The sequence below is a fragment of the Heloderma suspectum genome, chromosome 3 (genome assembly GCF_057233095.1).
Source record: "Heloderma suspectum isolate Gila_16-S chromosome 3, 16-S_ref, whole genome shotgun sequence".
NCBI lineage: Eukaryota > Metazoa > Chordata > Lepidosauria > Squamata > Helodermatidae > Heloderma > Heloderma suspectum.
This window is the reverse complement of record NC_139460.1, coordinates 99,981,560-100,000,741: the sequence shown is the minus strand read 5'-3', so window position 1 is coordinate 100,000,741 and position 19,182 is coordinate 99,981,560. Positions and strand designations below refer to the sequence as shown.

Genomic DNA, 19,182 nt, shown 5'->3' with positions numbered 1-19,182 from the left:
CTATGGGGGAGATCCATGAGCCCTAGATAACTCTCACAGCTCACAGGTCTCATGACAGGTGACATCCACATGTTCCACTTCCTGAAAAGGTGCCTTCCTTTCTCATTTATGCATAACAAAGACTACAGAGTAGTATATTTCTACAAACTGTGAGGTTGCCCCACTTGAATGAAGACACATTCTAAGCCTCCAGTATTGTTAAATTATCTTCATATGAAATGTGTACACACTTTACTGAAATGTCATGAAAAGCTTAATTTTAAGCACATATATGTTTTCTCAAAGTGGAATCAGTCAAATGTGGCTTTGTAATTATATGTGTGTGTATATCTAGAAATTGCCCCCTAGATCAGGTGTGGGGAACAGGTTTTTCATTGGTTGCCAAACTGCCTCCCACTGAGCCCTACACGGGCTGGATGAGGAGGCAGTTTGGCAATGATGTGGGGCAGGCAAAGCATTTAGGGTGCTGCTCCCCCTCCCAATTGACATGCTAAATAAGGGGAATCTCCTTGTTATCTTCAATCTGTAATTGGAAATAAGGGGATTCCCCTGGTGTGCTATTTGCCCTCTTAGTGGGAGCGGGAGTAGCATGCAGGGAATCCTCTTGATATCTCTGATCACAGGTTGGAGATACTAAGGGGATTCCTCTTATTTAGCATGTCAATGCTTCCTCTCCATGCCCCAGGTAGCATCCAGGCCAGAAATACAGAACTTGGTGAGGGGAGTGGGCAGGCCCCATGGAAGGAACCTAAGCCTCTGTGGGCCAGATGGGGAACCTCTGCAGGTTGGATTAGGCCCTCAGGCTGGAGGTTCCCCATCTCGGGCCTAGGTCATGCGTAAGTTCAATTCACCATTACTATCAAGTAAGAGAATGTAACAAGTTATTTTGCAGTGAGTTACTTTGCTTACTTCAAATGAGTTTTGCTAAAGTGTAAGCATTTGTTTAAGCATCAGTTTTGTTAAAGGGTTTTTTTTCATAGTTTCCCCCCGCCATGTAAAACTTCTAAAAAAACTTTTTTGCAGGAGGAAAGCAAGTCTAATAGTACCATATTGCATAATGTCATTCTCCATTCCATTCATCTTTATGTGCAAAAACTGTATTGTATGTATGATGCAAGCCCACAGGTTTCCACAGAATTTTCCATTGAAAACTATTATTTGTAGAAAAAATACATTTGTGATTTTCATGATCATTTTTGTACCTACTGCCAAAATATTTGTAATCGGAGTTAAACTATCAGTCACTACATTTGATATGTTTATATCTTTGAATAAATAGTAAAAGACTTGTTAAAAAAAATCCTCTGATTTTTCCCCTTCATCAACAACTACCTAAGTTTGTAGGTAAGCTGCAACTTTCCTCCTGTCAGCTTGCTGTGACCTTCACTAGCTTATTGAAATGCAAATATTCTCTCCACAGGGAAGGTGTATTCCATGTCCATTTGGACTGCAGTTCTAGCCCACCACACAGCAGATTCTGATAGTCATGCCATATTCTAATAAGCTATATAAGCCAGATTTGATATAACTGTATATTGAAGTAGTATATCCAGGCTTCATTTAATTCACATACAATAAAATTATTTTTCTTCATACTTACACTATCGGAAAAGAAAGCATTGCACAAGTATTTTTGCTAGCACTTTGCAGTTTGACTGAATATACAGCCAAAGGTACCCTATCATAGTATATTTTTCATTCAAAATCAAAGAATTTAGTACTCAGTTCTAGGGATGGGTGGGAAGTTTGTTCAGTTCACTGTTATTTTTAAAGACCTTACAGAAATTCATAAATTTCTTCATAAAGAGAATGGAAAAAAAAGTTGAGATTTTTAAAAATTGTATGTGGGTGAAAACGAACCTGACAGATTGGGTTCATCCAAGCCCAGGGCTTTGAGTGCTTTGTACTTAAAAGTCTGGGTTTGAGTTCCTGTGTATTCAGCCATATTTGTGATGTGGAGTTCTGACAGGCTCATTTTTAAGAGCTATAAGTCAGGCAGGTACAACACAGTCCTCTCCATGCTGAGTATAGTTGTACCTTTGGAATTTAGCCAGTGCAGATGGGTGAGAAGAATTTCATTTGATTTGTGTTTTTGGTAAGAGCTAAGAACATTTGCAGATTTCTTCATAAATGGGGTGGAAATTATTTGAGATATTTGAATATGGTTGAAAATAAAACTGACAGATTTGTCCATCCTTACTCCATTCTAAGACAAACAAGATTATAGATGAAGAAGAATATACAAAAGCATATTTAAATGCAAATTTTCATGCAGATTTTTTTTAAATTGCAGATTAATGAGAAAATGGGACAGACTAGACGTATGGCTGAACACATCTGAAAGTGATAAGGCCAATACCACTTACATGGCCCTGTATACACTACAAAGAACATACATTTGTACGATGCAAAGATTACAGTATGAGATATGGTGCAATACTTAAGCTATTTGTGTAAAGGAACGACAGTGCAATCATGTATACTTTATTCTACAGAAATCACTATTCCAGCTGCAGTTATGTACCCAGGAAAATAGCAGGATACTACCAGACAGGTAGAGTCCAAGGGATCATGGCTGCTTAAAAATTACAGGAACCACCTTTGTTTTGTTATATAATTTATGCAAGGGGGTCTGTTATTAACTTTGAAAGAGTCACTAACTCTAACAGACAGTTAAACAATAACTGACAATCTTTTTTTTTTTTTTAAAGCTCACTGGGAAGCCCTTTCTGTTAATTGTTCATCTTTTCTATTCACCAACGCATCTTTGTTAAGCAAACTGCACTGTAGTCAGTTGTTAAAAGCAATTCTGAAAGCTGTATTATATTGAATAGAACTGTGAAAATTGCATGGCACATTGCCCAACTAACATATTCAATCATCAAAATTAAAATATTACTTGGAGTAGGAAAATAACCTTGTGACCTTGCACTGAATTAATAGACACAGTTTTGGGTGGGAAACTAGCTTTGAAAGCTTAGATATTACAGTCAGATGTAGAAAAGCTAAGCTACACATTTAAATTCATTTTATTATTATAGCCCTCACTGGCGCATAACACCACTTTGCATGTATGAACACACTGTAGACCTACCATCAAACAATTAAAATCCTTCATTTGGCAGAGTGATGCAAAGCATTCATATCTAAATGGAACGGCTGGAAGGGAACAGATTTCATCCAATTCTTTCCTGTGGCTTAATAACACATCAAATTTGAAAGAAGATAGATAAATTGTATGGCACTGTTTCCAACAGAGGTGACTTGATTACTCAAATACACCTGCTTGGCTGCTCAATTTCCTTATATTGACTGCACACCTGTGTCTATAGAAAGCTAGTGTGAATATTCACTTATTTGCGATATAAATATGTAAATATATTTGTTACACTTTTTCTATAAAACAAATGGCTAAATTTGTATCCTGGCCAAGCTTTCACCAGTAATATCATCGCAGTGCACTTGTGCTGAAAGCAGACAGTGCTTCATTAGGATATTTTTTATTCCTCTGGTTTCTAGCAAATAAAGACAATACTGTGTAGATGCTATTGAATAACAGCATTAGAGTAAATATAGCTCCACCTTGAGAGTAATATAATGATTTCAAAAGTTGTTGAAGTGGTGCAGCAGTTGGTTTACTCCATGAAAAGCATAAGTTCTCTAGTACAGCACATTTCCTTTTGGTTTATAAGATTATTCATAGACAGATAATGTGAAATAGTATGTGTCGAAGCTGACCCTTTAGTTTTTAAAAGTGTGTAAGGACAATCCCAAACACCATGGCCATAATCTAATGTTTTATTCATGCTGTAAAATGAGACAGTGTATTTCTTAATACCAGAGGCTGGGGACAAATGGGAAATGCTATCACCATCTTGCCCTTTTTTGAAATTCCCCAACTGGCTGACTGGCAAGTTGAAGAAATTGAGAGTTGAACTAGATGACATTTTTGATCTATTTCTGTGGTACAAAGGATTGGATCCAAAGGTGCACTTTCACTTACATAGTTCTTTTGCTAATGGAAGGGCTGCTTCTCCTCATGGAGCCTCTCCTTTGGATCCAACCCCAAATCTTTCTTCACAGTGGTTACTCTTGACTGCAGTGGAAGGACTGCCTCCTACTATAGAATTATTTCCATTTCTGTTAAAACAACTCTTCCCAGCAGAGTTCTGAACAAAGGAATTTCATTTCCCTCCTCTTTTTCTGCAGCAGAGATTTTCACAAATTTCTTTCTAAACATCGTTGACTACATCATACATGGATCTCCAAATAGTAGGAAGTATTTTTGCTGAGGTTGAGTTGTAATGGCTTCTAAGAAGTCACGTTCTTAATTAACATGGTCATCCAGTAATGGAAAATTGGGGATGGGGTAATACCCTGAAACCTGAAGGGCAGTATGTCAAGAATGTAGGCCCTTTTTGAAAGCCTGCTTTGCAAACATTTGGGTGACATGGCTGGGATAACCAAACAGATTAATAGTGATGGTTACTATGGTTTTGGAACAGCCTGAAACATGCTACAGCTCTAACAACTATGTTGCATGCTGTTTTATAAAAGACAATCCTCTGATAGGCAAGTAGGGCAAAACCATGGAGGAGCTCTGCCTCACTTAAATTCAAGAAGACCTCACCTATTCTCTGCACTCTCACCAGCTTGCTATGCTATTTTTTTTCCATTTCAAAGATGCATTAATGGTAGAAAAAAGAGTAATCGCTAATAGTCTTTTTTCCCTTTGATCTCTTTCTATTGTTGTTGTTGTTCAGTCGTTCAGTCGTGTCCGACTCTTCGTGACCCCATGGACCATAGCACGCCAGGCCTTCCTGTCCTCCGCTCTCTCCCGGAGCGTGCTCAAGTTCATATTCATTGCATCCGTGATGCTATCTAGCCATCTCTCTTTCTATTGCCTCCCCACAAAAGCTGCTTTTTTCTCATAGTTTTGTGGCACAGAGGGTCTAGAGCCACCAGTGCAGCACTAGAGTGAGAGGATAAGTGTCTTTCTTGAGATTCTTTGGCATTAAGTAAGCCCCTTGCCTCTGCCTTTTTTAAAAGGAGAAGACTACTTGCAATGTTTAGATGATGTATGTAGCACAGAAGTTTACTGGCAATTCATTTCCACAGCCGTGCAAATTATTTATATTTGATTTATGCTTACTTTTATTGATATCTTTTATTTCCCCCCTAATTCATTGGTTGCCATGGGTGCTCTTATGTAAAGTTTATGAAAACATTTTCTGTAGCTAAAATCAGCTTATGATTCAATTAAAAAAATTAAAATTACATTTTAAAAAAGCATGACAAATGTTCATAGTACCATATATAAATGACTACATCCTCACAACATCCCTGTGAGGTAGGGGTTTTCTAGTTGCTAGTTTTACAAGTGAAGTATTGAGCCAGAGGTTAAGGGCTTCTCCACACCAAGCTTTTTATCCTGCAACTTTATTGGGGTTTCTATTTCCATATTTGCGGGATTAAGATCGCTCCTTCTCATACACTTCCTCTTTTTCCCCAGGTGAATTCCTTTATCTGCAAGCTCTATATGTTTCATTGTACAACCACTGAATGGCAGTGTGTTATAGCACCACTTCCTCTTTTCACAGAAAAAATAAATTCATATTAGATAGCTCATTATCCAAGTTTTTTTTTTTAAAAAAAGTGATAAAGGTCACAAAGCATGGGAGAGGCTCTGGAGCTTGATGACATCATGTAAAGGACCTGCAAACTTCCATGAGTAACCAATCTCGATTGCAGGATAAAAGCCCCGTGTGGAGAAGCTTTGAGTGAATTGTTCCATTGTTTCATGGAGTACTACTCTTAGTCACAGTGCAGAACACATTTCTTTCATCAGCTTTTCGTGGGAAATACCATTCTTGAAATAAGTCTATATAAACCAGAAGTAACAGCTGTATTTTTTAATAGACAAGGATTTAACCCAACAAATCTGATTGCATTCTTTATTGAAAGTACAATTCCAGATAAAGCAGATTTTCCAGCACCAGAGGTCTGTCTGAAAGGTGGAAAGAGCTCTCCCCACCATTTTTTATTAAAGAGAAGTTTTGGCTATATGTGTTTTAGTGGAAAGCTGATGGAAATTATGGATTTTTCTTGAGGGGTGTCCTAATAGGTAGAAAAGAGTCTAGGTCATGTATAAGTAAGAGGGAAACAATCCCCAATCTCTTCCTACATATTAATAGACTGTACATTATGAAGAAATAAAAGCTAATTAGATTTTGCATGGGATGGCAGGTTGAAAATAAGTATTTCTGAGTCACACATGTTTATTGAACAAAATAAATGTATGACAAACCGACAAGCTTAAAGTGGTAATGGTATGGAAAAAACGAGGCAACAAAAACCAAGATCTGTTTTCTTTAATGCTAAGGCATTACTCTACTTTTTGATCCACTTGTTATTTTAATTTAAGGGCATATTTCAGAGCAAATCCTGTAGCACAAGATCTATGTAGCAAATCATGTAGCCTAAGATCTATACTGTACTTTGTAGTGTTTCCTGTTTCCTGACCAGATAATCTGTTTTGGACATGTTGGCATAGCACTGGGAACTCTCATTGTTAGTAGGGTTCTGTTAGTAGCAGTATTTGCAAACATACACGTTTGCCAGTAACAACTCACAATTTGTGCATAGTTGAGTCTTCGAAACTGAGCAAATTTGCTCTCAATATCTCGCCAGCGCTTGCTGAGCTGTATCAGGGTTGGTTCCACTGCTTTTGCAGCCCCTTCCTTAGACAAGCGATCAGCTTGCCTCTGTACCGCATTCAGCTCTTCCTTCTTCTTCTCCAATTCTCGATCAATTTCCTATTGAGCAAAACCAATACAGGGCCCAGGACAATTAGCTAACTAGATAATCAACTCCTAAGAATTAGCAAAATACTTCTGTAGATTTCCCCCCCAATTTTATTGTTACAAACAAAGAAAAAGTACACTTATTTTTAAATTTTAGTTTACATTTAGACAGAAGAAACATAGGTGAGTTGTGGGTCCTCTAGCTGATTCATTTTAGATATTTAACTGACTAGTGTATGTTGGAAAGGTGGTCAAAGTAGGCCAATGTATTAGCTGTTTAATTCTTCCTAGCACAGCGTGATAGGGAACTGGAAAGATCACTGTAATGTACAGGAATCATCTCTTAAACACTCATAGCGATTGTCAGTTGCATGGCTAGAGATTTTTTTTGTTTTTTCTTTTGTTTTAATATTGCAGGGAAGTCAACAGACAATGAAGCAAAAGAAGACGATGCAAAATAAACGAGGCAATTCTTTGACAACATGTAAGTAAATCTTTAGAATTTTGACAATGATTTATGAATATGTTCTGATGAAAATGGATGTGCTAACATGAAAGAGTTCATCCATATACCGATAAGTCATTTGCTCATCTGGAATAAAGATACAGAATCAATTAATTTTTTTCCCTAACAAACAGTTGAAGTTTCTTAAAAGACAGTACACTTGATATACACAAATAACACAACATTTTATTTTTTTTATATCTCTTGTCTGAAATATGATGTAACATTTACAAGGATACAAAAATCTGAGTAGAATAAATCTGCTTCTTTCAACAAGCATTATCTAGAATATTTAAAAACGAGTATTAATTACTGAGCACCTACAATTCCATGTGTTAATACAGTTATACATACAAAGAGACATACACATGCACATTTTTAAATATAACCAAAAGAAACAACTGTTTTAAAAACGGTATTACCTTTAGCTTCTGTTCATCTTGGGGGTCTGGTAGAGTTGCTAACTTTTTCTCAATGTCATCCAGCCACTTCATTAGGTCATCAGCCTGCCTCTTATACTGATACCATTGATGAGAAATTTCCAAAGCTTTTTTCCTTCTTTGAGACCTCAGATCCTGTTCATATTGCAGATATTATCAGAATTGCAATTAAAAGCTTATACTGTAAACAGCAGTAATATATGTAAACATATGTATAATGGGTGGAGCTAGTGGTGAAAATAGAAAATACAAAAAGAACCATTAATTTAAAAATTACTTTATGATGTGAATATATAAACTTTGCCTATATTTCTGAATAAAGCCCAAGTATTATTTCTTTAAGCAGGCTATGAAGCACATATATATCTTTTTTTCAAAAGGTTTTTTTAAAAAATAATATTTAAACAAGTATTTGCATTTTAAGTAAAATGCTCAGTTTGGGAAGCACTCAAGAATTGTTGGAAACAGGCTTATGTCAATGTCACTGCAAATGTTTTTATTTCAGATTGCAGATACAAAAGGTAATTCTGCATGTACAAGGTGACCCCTCCAATTCTGTTGATTTCCCCTCCTGCTGCAAACCACTGTGCTGCATGTCAGGGACCCTGGTGCAGTGGGGAAGAGGGGATTGGAAATCCCCACTGTACAAGAGGACCTCCACGTGTATTTCTCTTGATACAACCCTATACAAGGGTGACTGGTTCTTGACTATGAAATATCACTGAAACATAAATTAGTCTGCATTTAATCTACAAATTAAAAATTCTAGTTCATAACAATAGGTATAATTAACATTGATTATTGTTACCAACTGCTACCTCTAAATTTTAGATTTTAATATTAATGATAATGCATTAAATAAAAGGTATGTACTGTTACAATGCAAAAATGCATCCATTTAATGAAATTAAAACGCAGCAATTTGTTCTACTGTCTTTATTGTTTTATAATTTTTTACAGATAAATTAAACATATCTTTTATTCCTATTTAATTTTCAAAATAGGTGACTCAAATATGCTTAACCTATTTAATGTTCGACTTATCTTTATCTGTAAAGGCTGAATGCTTTTATTGAATCATCAAAAATAAAATAAAACCACTCACTCAACTCTTCATAAAGATTGTCTGTAACAATGTGATCAATAAGATGGATCTGAATGCCATTTTGCTATAATTAAAGGTAATACATTATAGCTTTACATAAAAGCTCAGCAGAAAATCTGAATTATAAAATACACAGGTTTCTCAATCAAGGGCAAATCAAAGACAGTTTAGATTGCAGTCTTCTACCACTTACCTGAGGGTAAGCCCCATTACATTCAATGGGATTTACTTCTGAATAGATACATATAGTATTGCACTGTTAATATCTAAAAAGAATGTATTGAGAAATAAAAGGAGCTGTTCTTTCACTGAACTCATTAAAAGTAGGGATGTTGGAGAATTCCGCCACGGATCCCAGGGAGGCCAAATTCCAGTGAATTCGGCCCCCCAGAATCTGTGGCGGAATGGAGCAACCTGCCCCACCACCCTGCGAAAGCCCCGCGAAACGGAGCCTACCTGGCTGTGGCTCCGGCGGTGGTGGGGGCTCCGGCAGCAGCAGGACCTCCAGCTGTTCCAGGCTGTGGCCGCAAATGGCAGTCACTATGCTGGCCACCATTTGCGTCCCTGCCCTGAGCCGTGATAGGCTATATAGATACTTATGTAGCCTATCACAGCTCAGGGCAGGGACGCAAATGGCATAGCCGCCGCCATTTTCGCCCCTGTCTTTTGCCGTGATAGGCTACGTAAATATATACGTAGCCTATCACGGCAATAGGAAGGAACGCAAATGGCAGCCTCCGTAGCCACCGCCATTTGCATCCTTGTCTTTAGCCATGATAGGCTACATATATATTTACGTAGCCTATCATGGCTAAAGGCATGGATGCAAATGGCGGCAGCTATGGCGGCCGCCATTTGCATCCCTGTGCAGCCCAGCGGCCAGATGTCCGGCTGCGGGCGGCCCCAGCCGGTGGCTCCGCGGAGTCACCGCGGAGTGGAGCCGGCCAGGGAGGATTCCGGGGGGAAGGACAGAGTGTCAGGAGCACCCTGGCGGCCTCTTTGAGTCTACTCCAATAGCTAACTCAAGACACAGACAAAAGGATTCTTTTCAAGGCTTTAATCCTTTTACAACTTAATGACTCTTTCAGATGCTAATCACCAGTGACTAAGCAAGGAACAACAGAGTAGCCTATGCTCCAGGTTAGGCAGTTGGTCCCCATTTGAAGGAGAATCATGGGAAGACCCTGAACTTATGGGCTAGGGAGAGTTTCTCCCTCTTTCCCTTGGGTACTCGGGACGCGACCATTGCTTGCGCGCCAAACGAGCGCTACGCCTCCTTTCCATGCCCTCCAGCTGTCGTTGCTCCCAGCTTTGGCGTCGAGCGTCCAGCAAGCCCCCCTCCCGCACTCTCTCGCTGCCAGGGTCACTATCTATTTCAGGAATGCCGGCAGGAGGAATCTCTGCCAACTGCTGTGCCTGTGAGAGATGAGCGTGCTCCTCTCCCATGGATTACTGTTCCTCCTCAGAATCAGAACTTCTCTAGGATTCTATTGGCTCAGTTTCCACCCTGACATGGAGTGCCTCCCCCCCACTGCGGATTGCCCAGCATGGAGCCAGGTAGGTGTTTCGTACATCCCTAATTAAAAGTGTCAGGAATTCTAGCAGCTCCATACGGAAAATTCGGAAATGGAATTTTCATTTCTAAAAAAATGAATGGAAGAAAATGAAAAACAGGTGTATCCAATTAGAAATGTTACAGTAACATTGCCTACTCACCACTCCCATTTATAAACATGGAACATGTTGGATTAAACATGAAGTAACCTCATTCATTCCTTGTGAAAATGAAAAACAATGTAGTGTTCTCTTCTAACAGTTACAGAAAAGCTGCAGTGTTCTGACCACACCAATCAAGAATGGGAATGGTATGGGCATTCTCCTCTTCTAAGGGTCAAACGATATAGTACTTTGAAGACACAGCTAGCAGCCAGCTACATATTTTTTTCCTTTGCTCAAAATGTAAATAGACGACTCAATTCAGTTCAGACCTCTAGCATGGGGGATCTAGATTGCCCCTCCCTCATGCCTGCAATTTGCACTGCCAAAACACACACACAAAAACGCACCCTGATATATGAATCAATCCTTTTTTGACAATGCAAATTGCAGGTGCAGAGGACCTGATCCATATTGTGACCACAGCAATATGTGGCCCCCACCCCACAGACACACACATGAAGGTCCTGCTCTAGTTCCCTGTGCTTACTGTTGAGTTTGGAAATAATGTTTAGCTTGATCCTAAACTAATGGCATTTGTAGGTTGGATTAGCAAAGTGGGGTAACTGTTAGCTATTAATAGTTAGTTTAGATCAGGGAAACGGAGTAAATCCCTTTCACCAAACTTTTTTGGAATAGAGGCCAAGGTGTTCTGAGGTTAATTATAATTGTAGCCTTTTATGGTTTTCCATAAATGTCCATAAATTTCTTTCTTTGATGATTCTCTAAGGGATATTTAAAGGTGTGTCTTCATGGAACAGGCCCCTCTGTACTTCAACATGGTCTGAATGTGAGAAGCAGCCGGACCACTACATGTTAAAATTGCAGCAGCATAGTCAACTCCATGCATGTTTGCCAAGCAGCAGAAAGATAATGCTTCCTCTCCCAAGGTTGTTGTTTTTCATAGAGCAGAGGAGGGCAACTAAAATGATCAAGGGACTGGAACGACTCCCCTATGAGAGAAGGTTACAACAGCTGGGACTGTTTGGAAAAAGGGTGAATAAGGGGAGACGTGATAGAGGTGTACAAAATTATTCATGGTTTGGAGAATCTGGGTAGGGAGACATTTTTCTCCCTCTCTCATAATACTAGAACACGGAGTCGTCCCATGAAGCTGATTGGTGGGAGCTTCAGGACAGATAAAATGAAGTACTTTTTCACATCGTTAAACTATGGAATTCATTACCACAAGACATAGTGATGGCTATCGATTTGGATGGCTTTAAAAAAGGGTTAGACACATTCATGGAGGAGAAGGCTATCAATGGCTACTAGTACTGATGGCTATATGCTGCTTCTAGTATCAGAGGTGGTTTGCCTATGTGCACAGTAGCTGGGGAACATGGGCGGGAGGGTGCTGATGCCCTCCTGTTCTGCTTGTGGGTTCACAGTCAACAGCTGACTGGCCGCTGTGTGAACAGAGTGCTGGACTAGATAGACCCTTGGTCTCATCCAGCATGGCTCTTATGTTCTTAATTAAAGGTTAACAAAATAGATGTCTTTATATGAACTCTAACAGCTCTCCTTTATCTAAAACCCACTGTGAAAGTTACTTGAAACCAGACCTACATGAAGGAGGTAGAAACATGAAAGAAATAGACTTTGTGCTACCACCTCATTGGCTGTCACGCTGTCTTGTGTGCCTGCTCCTCAGTGGTTAAAAAGGAATTAGAGAACCTTAGCTGAGGGGAAATGTTTAGGTGTCTCTGGACTCTCCTCCTACCCACAAACTCCAACATGAAGATCAAAAGACTGAAATCCATGGTTTTGAAAGTTATATCCTCTACCTTGAGAGCATTATGTCTAGTCTGCAACAAGTGTTGTTTAGTTTTTATTTCATCTCTTTTTTGTTCATCTCTGATCGTTTGGTGAAGCACATCTCCTCGCTGAAGTAGTTCTTTTATAGTACCCTCATTATCTTCACTCTGTTTAAAAAGAAAAAGAAAAAAGGTATTTATTTATTTATTATTATTAAATTTATTAATCGCCCATCTGGCTGGTCACCCAGCCACTCTGGGCGATGTACAGCATATAATAAAACAGTTTAAAACAATAAAATTCTACAATAAAAACATTTTCTAAAATACCCTAACCCACCCCAAATGCCTGCCTGAACAACCATGTTTTTAATGCACGGCGGAAGCTCATTAAAGAGGAGGCATGGCGGAGTTCCCTAGGGAGGGAGTTCCACAGAGTGGGGGCCACCACAGAAAAGGCCCTCTCCCTCGTCCCCACCAGTCTAGCTGTCCTGGCTGATGGGACAGAGAGAAGGCCATCCGAGGCTGATCTTGTTAAGTGGCCTGTCTGGTGTTGCTGGAGGCGCTCCTTAAGATAGGCTGGGCCGGAACCATATAGGGTTTTAAAGGTCAAAACCAACACCTTGAATTTGGCCCGGAAAACAACTGGTAACCAGTGCAACTCCTTCAGCACTGGAGTGATGTGATCTCGCTGGCGCCTGCCTTTAATCAGGCGAGCCGCCACATTCTGTACCAGCTGCAGCTTCCGAACCATCTTCAAGGGTAACCCCACGTAGAGCACATTACAGTAGTCTAAACGAGAGGAGACCAGGGCATGTACTACCGATGGGAGCAGATGGTCGGGAAGGAAGGGGCACAGCCGCCGTATCAGATGGAGTTGATACAGTGCTGTCCGGCTCACAGCTGACACCTGAGCCGCAATGGACAGCTGGGAGTCCAAAATGACCCCCAGGCTGTGGACCTGGTCTTTCAAGGGTAGCTGTACCCCATTCAACACCAGGTCAACATCCCCCAGCCACCTCTTGTCTCCCACCAAAAGTACCTCGGTCTTGTCAGGGTTCAGCTTCAGCTTATTCCTCCCCATCCAGCCACTCACCATCTCCAGACATTTGGACAGGGATTCTACAGCCAACCTTGGTGAAGACTTGAAGCTGCATGTCATCCGCATATTGATGACACCACACCCCAAACCTCCTGATGATAGCCCCCAGCGTTTTCACATAGATATTAAATAGCATCGGGGAGAGGACGGAACCCTGTGGCACCCACAAGTGAGTTGCCATGGGTCTGAAACCTCCTCTCCCAGTGCTACCCTCTGGTACCTGCCGGAGAGGAAGGACCGGAACCACCGCAATACGGTGTCTCCAATGCCCAACCCCTCCAGGCGGTCCAGGAGGATACTGTGGTCAACGGTATCAAAAACGGTATCATTAATTTAATCAACATTTTTCTCAACCTGTTTCTATAACTTAAACAATGCATACTATTACTACTTCTACTAACAAAACATCATCATCATCAACAACAAACAACAATTACTAGTGTTGTTGTTATTATTTTAATCATCATCCTTTAAATACCATGAATGTGCAAGGTGCCTTACAACAGGGGCAAGTAGAAGGTAAATCAGGATCTACTGGTAGATCTCTGGGCGATTCGAAGTAGATTTCTAAGGGTTTCTGACTTCTAATATTTTAATGAGAACAAGGTAAATTGCAAGGAAAAAAAATCTGCCATGGCTGGCCTTGTGCTAATTACTTCTTCTCAGCCTCAGTTTCCCTCATCTGTAAAATAGGAATACTAATTGTTTGCTTATGACCAGGTGTTTAATTAGCTCTGTTGGCCCAGTTTAGAGTGGTGTGTTAGAATCTTTAATCTGTGGTACCTCAGTATATAGTTCATAATAGTTAATTTATAATAGATAATTGACTCTGCCCCTGAGCCACCATCTTGTGTTTGGCTCTGGTTGGTAGAACTCAGCATTCTAATAAAAAATAAAATAGATCTTAATAAAAAGTGGGGGGGAGGGAAGAATAAACAATGGAGGAACAAGATTTCATCTTATTTACATGTACTTGGATATATTTTTCAGTAGAAGATGAGGATTAAGGAATTGTGCCAAGCTTTTCATAGAAACAGTTGATTTGAGGAGGAATTTTTAATCTAATTTACAGTTACCGATTAAACAAAGTAGGTTAAGAAATTAGATGCATTAGGCCTGGCATCCAGGTCTATACCTCTTAAAACTGCTTAATCTCATCCAAATGTGCTACAAGAAAAGTTAGATATCTGCTTCTCAGTGGAATGTTTACAGAGTATTCTCCACTGAGAGTTTCCATGGTTGGTATGCTTCTGAATTAAAAATGGATAGGTTGGAGCGTTGTGCTCACTCTTCAACACTATAATAAAAGTGCCAATAGAAATAAACAGTGGAAGTAGCAATGTAGGTGATTTTGAAACGATTAATATTGGGGATTCGGCTGGAGCTGGACACTGAGTGGCTTGTATACAAGCAGTAGAGAGTGTTGTGCTTCAAAAACAAATGAGGTGCCAAGATAAGGAACTAGATCTGAATTACATTTCTTTGAGCAGCGTTTCCCAAAGTCTGGCACCTTTGAAGAGGGCTGTTACAGAAGAAGTGGCTATTGAAAAAGTGTAAGAATTACACTGTAAGGGATAGGAAATTTCAAGAAAAATGTAGGAGACAGGACAGGGATAGGAAACACTGGAGGAAATTCCACCTAGTAGCAGGCCCTCAAAGCATAAGAGTGCTATAAGCAGTAACAACATATATAGGGAAAGGCAAGCAAACGGAGGAGATTCTGCTATGTGGGCAGAGTTCACTCCATGTTTGAGACAAGCATTTCCATTATCTTAGATGAAAGCTGAAAGTATGAGCTTCCAAAGATAAAGCCAGGAAAAAAAATATGCAAATTTGGCATTATTCAGAAATATGCATTTTCCATTATTTATATATTTTTGAATAAACAAATAAATAAATAAATAAATAAAGGATGTAAAGGATGAAGCCACCAAGTTTTCACTAAATTTGAGGTTGAAGACTAAATCAATGTCAAATGTGTAACAGGACTTGAAGGGATCAAAATTTCAGCAGGAAATGCAGTTATCAAATTCTGCTGTTTGAAGTAATTCCTCTCCTCCCTTTTTGTTCATATATACAAATTCACCATGGGTGCATAATTATTTAAGAATTTGTTATGAGTACAAATATAACTGCACTTTTCTCCCTATATCTAACATACTCTCTAGGATGATTAAATATGTCTGATATCAGAAATGGTATTTTTTTTTTAAATGGAAAAATATTGCTAAAACCATGCACAACTTTTGTTGTGCATGATACTCTGATACTGAAGTTAGCTTCACAGATTTCTAGGTAGATCCAGCACAAATATCTTTTTGAACTTGAAAAAAACCCTCTATTGGCATTGCACAGATAGGCAACATGTGGGCTCTTGTAGACCTCAACTCTGGCCCACCATGGCTGTCCAAGCCCCCACATCCCTCCCGCAAGGAGGCTCAGCTATTTGATGGGCTGAGGGAAACAGGACTGTGAGGGGGAGGAGGTACAGGAAATGACCCTTCCCACATATCATCCTCCCCATGCAAATCATGCTCCTCCCAGCTTGACAAACAGCTCTTTGGTCAGCTTGCCACAACACAGTGGAATGGAGAGAAAGGTGCACAGGGATAGTAATCTCCATGTACCTTCCCCACCCCCAAGCTAAATTGCAATCTCCCCCCACCATACCAGCTGATTTGTGCTAGAAAGAGCACCTATCAACTGGTCAGTGGGTGGGGAGGATACATGATGGGATCTCAGTGTGTGGGGAGGGGAGGATTAAACCTCTGCATCCCCCATGCCAAGATGGGGCAGGGGCAAGAGAGAGTGAGAGTGTGTGAATGCATGTGCCTGTCTGACTGTCTCCAAGACAGACACTGACCCATCACCCATCAATGCATCGGCTCTTCAAGGGCAAAAAGCTTCCCCACCCCTGCCCTGATATAACCCATAGGTCATTTACTTCTGCAGCTAGATATTCTGCTATTACAGTACCTTTCTACCTATTTTGGATAATAACTCAAAGAATAAAAATATTTTACTTTACAAAAGGTAACTTTGAAATATATTGCTAAAACACTATAATGTCAGAGCTATAAATAGTAAACGCAGCATTACAATTGTGTAACAGCTCAAGAGAATGATAATGTGTGTAAAATGTCTAAAGAGTCAAATGCAAACATAGAGCTTTCTAATTTCTGCTCCAGCATTTATTCATTTCCATTCCCAGTTCATTCATACTTCCACCACAACCAATTTACCATATCTTTATTGAAGTCTTCCTCTTTCAGATTCACCCCCTGCTGAATTTCAGCCTCCAGTGGTTCAAGCAAATTTTGTATATCGAAGTTAAACTGCTCCAGTTCCTTCAAAGGAATGAGGGGCTAAAAAAAAAGGTTGGAAAGTGGGAAAGAGGGAGAAAAATGGAAGATTGTTAATTTTACAGTACATACTTCTTTATTACAGACATAAACCAAAGTGACATATCTTCTTTGCCCCCAACTGTTAAATTAATTACATGCACATTTTGAGTATTTCACAAAATAGCTTATATGTAACAAAACATGTGATACTACCTTGCTTTATCAATCTTTATCTATCATTCTCACCTAGCAGTTCCTTTATCTTATAAAAACAACAATAGCAGCTATATAAAACATCATAAATACTCAAAATGAAAAAAAATAGAACTATATAAAAGCCATAACAAGATTTAAAAAACAAAATTACATGATATGTCCATCAGCATAAACTTATTTGCCCTTTTCTCAACTTCTGCACCAACAAAACAAGCATGCTTAATGAATATATATATATTGGGCTGGAATGGTAGCACAGAGATGAACTTAATAAATGTTCAGTAGCGGAAGTGTAGAAAGTACAATGTATTGTAATTTTTTATTATAAAAAACCACAACCCTCACATTTTGGTTAAACCTGGCACATCAGAAATCTGTCACATTGAAAAGCAATTTCTATTCAGACATCTTCCATAGTATATTTTATTTTTATATACTGCTGTTGTTGTTGTTCAGTCGTTCAGTCGTGTCCGACTCTTCATGACCCCATGGACCATAGCACGCCAGGCCTTCCTGTCCTGCGCTCTCTCCCGGAGTGTGCTCAAGTTCATATTCATTGCATTGGTGATACTATCTAGCCATCTCATCCTCTGCCGTCCCCTTCTCCTTTTGCCTTCAGTCCTTCCCAGCATCGGGGTCTTTTCCAGAGAGTTTTCTCTTTGCATTAGGTGGCCAAAATATTTCAGCTTCAGTATCTGTCCTTCCAATGAGCATTCAGGGTTGATTTCCTTTAGGATTGACTAATTTGACCTCCTTGCAGTCCAGGGGACTCGTAAGAGTCTTCTCCAGCACCACAGTTCGAAAGCATCAATTCTTCGGCGCTCAGCCTTCCTTATAGTCCTGCTCTCAAAGCCATACATTACTACTGGGAAAACCATAGCTTTGATTAGACGAATCTTTGTTGCTGTCTCTGATGTCTCTGCTTCTTACTATGCTGTCTAGGTTTGCCATAGCTTTCCCCCCAAGGAGCAAGCGTCTTTTAATTTCATGGCTACAGTCACCGTCTGCGGTGATCTTGGAGCCCAAGAAAGTAAAATCTGTCACTGCTTCCATTTCTTCCCCTTCTGTATGCCAGGAAGTAATGGGGCCAGATGCCATGATCTTCGTTTTTTTAATGTTGAGTTTCAAACCAGCTTTTGCACTCTTCTCTTTCACCCTCAACAAGAGGCTGTTTAGATCCTCTTCGCTTTCTGCCATTAGGGTGGTATCGTCTGCATATCGGAGGTTGTTGATAATTCTCCCGGCAATCTTAATTCCAACCTGCGATTCATCCAATCCGGTGTTTCTCATGATGTACTCTGCATATAAGTTAAATAAGCAGGGTGACAATATGCAGCCTTGTCGTACTCCTTTCCCAATTTTGAACCACTTGGTTGTTCCATGTCTGGTTCTTACTGTTGCTTCTTGACCCTCATACAAGTTTCTCAGGAGACAAGTAAGGTGGTCTGGTACTCCCATCACTTTAAGCATTTGCCATAGTTTGTTGCGATCCACACAATCAAAGGCTTTAGCGTAGTCAATGAAGCAGAAATAGACGTTTTTCTGGAATTCTCTTGCTTTCTCCATGATCCAGCGAAAGTTGGCGATTTGATCTCTAGTTCCTCTGCCTCTTCGAAACCCCGCTTGTACTTCCGGTAGTTCTCGGTTAGCATACTGCTGAAGCCTAGCTTGTAGGATTTTGAGCATCACCTTGCTGGCATGTGAAAAGAGCGCAATTGTGAGGTAGTTTGAACAATCTTTGTTGTTGCCCTTCGTTGGAATTGGAATGTAAACTGACCTTTTCCAGTCTTGCGGCCATTGTTGAGTGTTCCAAATTTGTTGGCATATTGAATGCAGCACTTTAACAGCATCATCTTTTAGAATTTTAAATAGCTCAGCTGGAATACTGTCATCTCCACTAGCTTTGTTGTTACTAATGCTTCCTAAGGCCCACTTGACTTCACTCTCGAGGATGTCCGGCTCAAGTTCAGTGACTGCACTCTCATGGCTATCAGGGACATTAAGATCTTTGCTGATTCCCAAGATGTCAATGTTCAATCTTGCCATCTCATGTTTGACCACCTCCAGCTTACCTTGATTCATTGATCTTACATTCCAGGTTCCTAAACAATATTGTTCTTTACAGCATCGGATTTTCTTTTCACCACCAGACACATCCACAGCTGAGTGTCCTTTCGGCTTTGGCCCAGCCGCT

The 19,182-nt window shown here is 39.9% G+C and overlaps 1 protein-coding gene across 1 annotated transcript in view; it reads right to left on the bottom strand.

Moving 5' to 3' along the window:
- Window positions 1-19,182, bottom strand: part of DMD (dystrophin) — a 1,907,270-nt gene that overhangs the window by 1,007,417 nt on the left and 880,671 nt on the right. Inside the window, exons 37-40 of the mRNA XM_084843968.1 lie at window positions 16,671-16,793; window positions 12,357-12,494; window positions 7,731-7,883; window positions 6,633-6,815 (exon numbers count right to left, since the gene is read on the bottom strand). Coding sequence (XP_084700094.1) covers window positions 6,633-6,815; window positions 7,731-7,883; window positions 12,357-12,494; window positions 16,671-16,793 — 597 coding nt within the window. The remainder of the gene's footprint in view (window positions 1-6,632; window positions 6,816-7,730; window positions 7,884-12,356; window positions 12,495-16,670; window positions 16,794-19,182) is intronic.